We start from the raw sequence: 6,000 nt of genomic DNA on the forward strand, positions 1-6,000 counted from the left end.
AGTCATGTCTCTTTTTGCATTTTTTTCTCAGAGCTGTCTATATACTTTGAACTTCTGCCTCTAAGGTGTTGGGGGTAGTGATCATCAGTTAAATTTCCATTAGAGCTAGGAGTTGTATAGAGCAAAACCAAGCTGGCTCTTTCTCCCACCACCAGCACCCCCCCCCCCACCTCTTTTAAAATATTTATTAGCATCAGCTTGTTTGCCTTTTTTTTTTTAAGACTTTAAAAAAAATCTCTTTTAAACCTATGTATTTAAAAAAACTATTATATATTAGGGATAGAGAGATCTTGATGTCTGGCTTTCCTATAACCATCTTAAACCAGATGTCTGCTTAACTTATAAATACATTTTGAAATGTGTTGCAGGACTCATGCTCAGTCTATGCATTCAGGTGATCCCTGGCATATTAGGAGTGTCCCAGTTTGAGAGGCATGAGAAGTTGAAAGAGATTTATTTAAATAAAAATACAGTTTTATATTTATTTAGGTAACTAACCTTGTGTAATTCTAATGTGTTTATTTCTGTGAAACACAAGTTTTAAATAGCAAGTACAAATCTACTTTTACTAGGAATTTGAATCTATTCCTTAATTAAACATTCAAATCCTCTAACTTCCTTAAAATCAGCTGTACAGCTCCTTAAGGATTAAGGAGAGTAAGTCTGGATTGGAGAGAGAGACTCTGTTTAGCTGTGTTGCTTTTTACAGATAGAAATATTTCCTGGGTAATCCTTTTAACAGCCGATGGGTTGAGGAGTTGTTTATTCTAGAGCAGGGGTTGGCAAACGATGGCCTATGGGCCAAATCCAGCCCAACACCTGTTTTTGTAACTTTTTTTTTTTTTAATATTTTATTTATTTATTTAGGATAGTCACACAGAGAGAGAGAGAGAGAGAGAGGCAGAGACACAGGCAGAGGGAGAAGCAGGCTCCACGCACCAGGAGCCTGACGTGGGATTCGATCCCGGATCTCCAGGATCGCGCCCTGGGCCAAAGGCAGGCGCCAAACCGCTGCGCCACCCAGGGATCCCTGTTTTTGTAACTTTTTATTGGAGCCTAGCCTTGTCTGTTTATGTATTGTCTGTGGCAGCTTTTGGGCCAGAAAGGCAGAGTTGAGTGTTTGCAACAGAGATCCCTTGGCCCCCTAAAATATTTGTTATCTGGCCTTTAACAGAAGAACTTAGCCCACCCCTCCATGGGTGGAGGTCCACCCATGAGACCTCCTCACATTGTCCTAATGCACTTTTCTTCCATGATATTTAAAAAGTAGGCTTGAGTTTTTTATTCTCAGTCTTTAATGTTCTTAGTGGGGTCACCTGTAGGTTCCTAGATGTGGCCAAGGAAGAAACCACTCTGCCAAAGTGCGTTTCCTCCTAGGCCTCCCCCTGCACCCTGCTCATCACAGAAGGCAAACACCTGTTGATTGCTGCCTTGCTACTCTGCTTTGCTTCCCCAGAAGCCAGTTGTCACACACGTCAGCTTGGAGCAGAGATGCCCTTCCGCATGCTCCTGGTTTGTTGAGCTTTATCTCTTGGCCATTCTCTCATGATTGTTAAAGGGATAATTAACATTTGAGCCTCTTCTGAATCTCATTTATTTAATTTTTATAAATCTTTATTTGCAGATGCACATAAAATATTAGAGAGAGAACGATTCATCCACTGCATTGCCATGGGGTCTGCTATATAGCATATGTGTTTAATATAGTATTTGTTGGGTGGATGATGAGTGTGTTGTTCTCAGCATGTATTAGATAGGTCTGTTCTGCTAAGTTAAGGAGTCTCCTTGGCACAAGCCCCACCCATGAGCTTCCTTTTCCTTCTTTTTCCCATGACAATCTGCTTTGTTGTTGGTGTCTTTTTGTTTGTTTGTTTTTTGGCATATGTGTGTTTTGTTTTGGCACAGAGAAAGGTCACTTTTAGGCCAGTAACCATTGATTATTTTTTCTTTCAGGCGGTGGTTATCATGGGTGTGGTGCTACAAGGTGCCAACCTGTATGGCTATATCAGGTGCAAGGTGGGCAGCAGGAAGAATTTAACCAACATGGCTACATCTTATCTTGGAAAGCAGTTTTTAAGACAAGTAAGTGTTTTCTGGATGTGAGGGTAATTTTGATGTGGCCAGTGACTGATGGAATCATTTCTAATTCTTATTGAGTATTTTATGAAGTTTCTAATTCTTAGAGAGTTTCTTACTATTTGTGAAATACTTAAAAAAGTAGGTTTTTTAAGGCACATATTTTTTAACTATGAGATGATGATAAAGTTATGTTAATTACTCTTGACTTTTAGGACATTCTAGAAATGTATTGTCAGTGCCCAGAGATTATTTTATTCTTATTTATTTATTATTTTAGAAAGAAAATGTTGGGGGGAGGAGCTGATGGAGAGGGAGAGAGAGAATCTCTCAGCAGGTGCTCGATTTCACATCCCTGAGATAGTGACCTGAGCCGAAATCAAGAGTCCGACTGAGACACACAGGCACCCTGCCCTGAAATTATTTTAAAACCACAGGGATAACTTACCGTTGATAACAATCTGTTTTTAAAAAATTGCCTTAAAAAACTTGCTTTAAGTTCAGTAGCTTTCCATTAATTCTAGTGGCTCTAAAATGAGCAGTTTTGGAGAATGTATATTATGATTTTAGGATTTATAGTAAGAACAAGTAGAGACATAAGACTGTATCATTAAAGATTGTTTTAGAGTACTCAGATTTATTTGTTTGTTTTCTAGAACATTAAGTTTTAACTAGTTTCCCAGTATGAAGATTTAAGTCAGGGTTTTCAGTGGAAAAAGTACTGTTCATAGGTGAGTAGTAATGGTTAAATAGCTTGGGAGAAATTGACTAGCTACTTTGTATGATACCTCCCAATTGTTTAAGTGCAGTAGGTTGTGCAGATAATACCAGATAATGGTTTTCAAACTTGGACATGCCTAAGAATCACCCACAAGTCTAAGAGAAAGTTTGCTGAGTCCTACTCCCAAAGTTGACCTGGGGTGGGGTCTCATAATTGGCACGTCTAGCAAGTTCCCAGGTGGTGCTGTTGCTTCTGGTCCAGGAACTACATTTAGATGGCTGGTACCCTGGTGGATTGAGTGACTTCTTAAGGATATACCACCAACACATGATACTTAGCTAGGGCCTAACCCACCTGTTTTCTCTTGAAATTTATTGTTCTTTCATTCCACTGTACAGTTTCTCTTGTATAAATGATAAAAAGTACAGAAAACGAATAGTCTTGTAGGGACGTGATTCTTCTCCTGAGGGATTTTTGCACAGTCCCAGATAGACCTTTGCTGTGGTCCACTGTGTGGTTATTGTCAAATGTGTGTGTGTGTGTTTTAAAGATTTTATTTTATTCATTTGAGAGAGAGAGTGCAGGAACAGCAGGGAGAGGCAGAGGGAGAGGGAGAAGCAGACTCCCCACTGGGCAGGGCATCTGATGTGGGACTCTGTCCAAGGACCCTGAGGTCATGACCTGCGCTGAAGGCAGAAGCTTAACCGACTGAGCCACCCAGGTTCCCATCAAGCATGTGTTTATTAGTTTTTTTCTTTTGGGTTTTTAGTGTTTGTAAAGCAGGGAGGGACATTGAGCACAGGGAAATTGAACCTTGACCCTGCCATAACATGGGTCGGGTTAGTGGAGTTACGTGGCACCTGGTGGTGCTCTGCTAACATGACATTGGCTTGCTGGATGTCTCAGTGGAACCATCGATTGCTTCTCTGGCATGTCCAGAATTTTTAACGTAACTGGGCCATGCACTGTAAGGTAGTGTAGCAGCTGGCTCTGCTGATGGATAGGGAATGTTTTCCTCGTGCTTTGAAGTCTGGTTCACCAAGTAAAAGAGTTCTCACTTACAGTAAGGATTTCTTTCTCTTTTGCAGAATGCTGGAGAAGACCAGACTTCCTGAGGAGAGTGCAAGCAAGCTCCTGTGTTCTGTTACACTGGGGAGCAACTGAAGAGATTCTTGACTCTGAACCTTTTGAAACTGAGTACATGTTGCAAAGAGGAGCATTGGGTTTGTTTTTGCAGTTTAAAATTTACTTTAAAAAATGGAAAGGTGGTTTTCACATCAACTGTTCATTTTCTTTCTAGCATTTCGGGTTTGAAAGTATGGTGTTGCCAGGAACATTGTCAAAACTGGTTCACGACTTACATATGTATGCACATAGTCCTTGTAACCTGTATATCCCGGATTACTGAAAGTGTGTTCATGGACATTTGTAAGGGAGACCTTTGTAATTGGATCCAGTAGGATGTAGGAGGATGTTCTCGGTCTGTCTCAGAACTCTAGATGTGTACATATTATTTCTGTAGATTGTTGCCAGAAGAAAGTTTTGGTTCCATGGTAAGAGTGAGCACTTTGGCTTATGTGTAAGTTAGAGGTAATTGTTAATTTTACAACATAATATATACTTTGTGATGAAACTTCTCATCTTAGGCGCTCACAGGCAGGTACAAACCAAATTTGGGCCAGTGGTTAACTAGTTTGTAAATTTTATTTTTATTTGTAATAACTCATGTACTTAAGGCCCAATTAATATAAATGGAATTTTCATGGTTTATGTTTAGGGGATACCTTAGAGATTGCTGCTGTTCTATTTATTTTTTGGAAGGGAGAGCCAGATTTTACTTTGGAACTTCCTGGAAGCTCTTCAGTGGTCTTTGGCCTAATGAATTCTATCTTTTATCACTAAAAGAGTATTATTCTTATGTCATAGTGAGAATAATCATTTAAATACTTGGCATAATAAATGCCTAAGAAACATTTTATGGATCTATTTTTTTTTCTTGCTATAATGGGGCTATTGTAAATCATGCATTTGTATTAATGATATTTCTTAAAGCAATATATGTAACAATCTACAAATGGTTTTAGGAGTCTACAAATTCTCTTCTTGGTTCTGTAAACTTTGTTGGAATCTTTTAACCAACAGATTATTTTGTGGAATGTATTTATACATTGTTAAAAAATTTAAAAAGATGTTTAATTGATTAAGTGTCTTTATTGGAGTGATAGCTTTGAAGGTTCATAACTTTATATTTGTATAAAACTGCTGTTTACAAAACACTTTAACACGTGTAATCTTTCATCCTCACGACAAACCACTTACATGTGATACCTATTTACAGCTGATGAGATGGGACTTTAGGTTGATCGAGTGCCTTGTCTAAGGAAACACAGATTACCCACCAGGATATGTTTTTGTTTTTAGAGGAATTGTCACTAAATGTCTTTTGCTTTCTCAAGACTCATTAATTTATTAAGTGCTTATTTGCCATTTTGCTTATACCTATCTGGTGAGGAAAGTTGATAATCTTGTAAAGACATGTGTTTGATCAGAAAGCTCTGAACTAAATCCTTAGAGCTGAGAGTCTGACAGGGGCCACACTGGTATGGTTCCTGAGGTAGCTGTGTCATTATTTGAAACTGTAATCTTAAGCCAAGTATGAATTGAATTTTGGAATATGTGGCAGACTTATTTCCCAGAGTCCATTTTTCCATCCTCCAGGGAGGACATTTATCAGCAGGGACATGGCAATAGAGAGCTTTCTTCAGATTGTCTTGCTGTAGCTTAATGTGGCTACATGAGCATGTTCTGGCCAATGGATGTACCTGCAGGAAGTATTCTGAAAAGGAGGGGTCTAGGGGCACCTGGCTGGTTCAGTGAAGTGTCCACTCTTGACTCTTGATTTCACCTCAGGTCATGACCTCAGGGTCATGAGATCGAGCCCTGCCTCTGGCTTTGCACTCAGCGGGAGTCTGTTTGAGTTTCTTTCCCTCTGCTCCTCCACGTCAGATAGTTAGCTAGCTAGATTAAAAAAAAAAAAAAAAAAAAAAAATCTTGAAAAAAATGTCCTTCCTGCTAGGTGAGATGTAGACATAATAGATGGAGCTTGAGCAGTCATCTTGGACTGTGAGGTGGAAGCCTCTTTTTATGAATAATAGAAATAAGGTAGGGATTGTCTGAGCCCTCCTTGACCGGAATAGCAGCCC

General features: G+C 39.3%; 1 protein-coding gene across 6 annotated transcripts in view; it reads left to right on the top strand.

Annotated features, from left to right (window-relative positions):
• The window catches only part of TVP23C (trans-golgi network vesicle protein 23 homolog C), a 19,521-nt gene extending 14,448 nt beyond the window's left edge, over positions 1 to 5,073 (top strand). For all 6 annotated transcript variants that reach the window (XM_072821052.1, XM_072821054.1, XM_072821050.1 and 3 more), the window contains exons 6-7: positions 1,954 to 2,082; positions 3,886 to 5,073. In XM_072821052.1, coding sequence (XP_072677153.1) covers positions 1,954 to 2,082; positions 3,886 to 3,912 — 156 coding nt within the window. In that variant the 3' untranslated portion in view covers positions 3,913 to 5,073. The remainder of the gene's footprint in view (positions 1 to 1,953; positions 2,083 to 3,885) is intronic.
• The last annotated feature ends 927 nt before the right edge of the window (positions 5,074 to 6,000 follow it).

The sequence above is a fragment of the Canis lupus genome, chromosome 3 (genome assembly GCF_048164855.1).
Source record: "Canis lupus baileyi chromosome 3, mCanLup2.hap1, whole genome shotgun sequence".
NCBI lineage: Eukaryota > Metazoa > Chordata > Mammalia > Carnivora > Canidae > Canis > Canis lupus.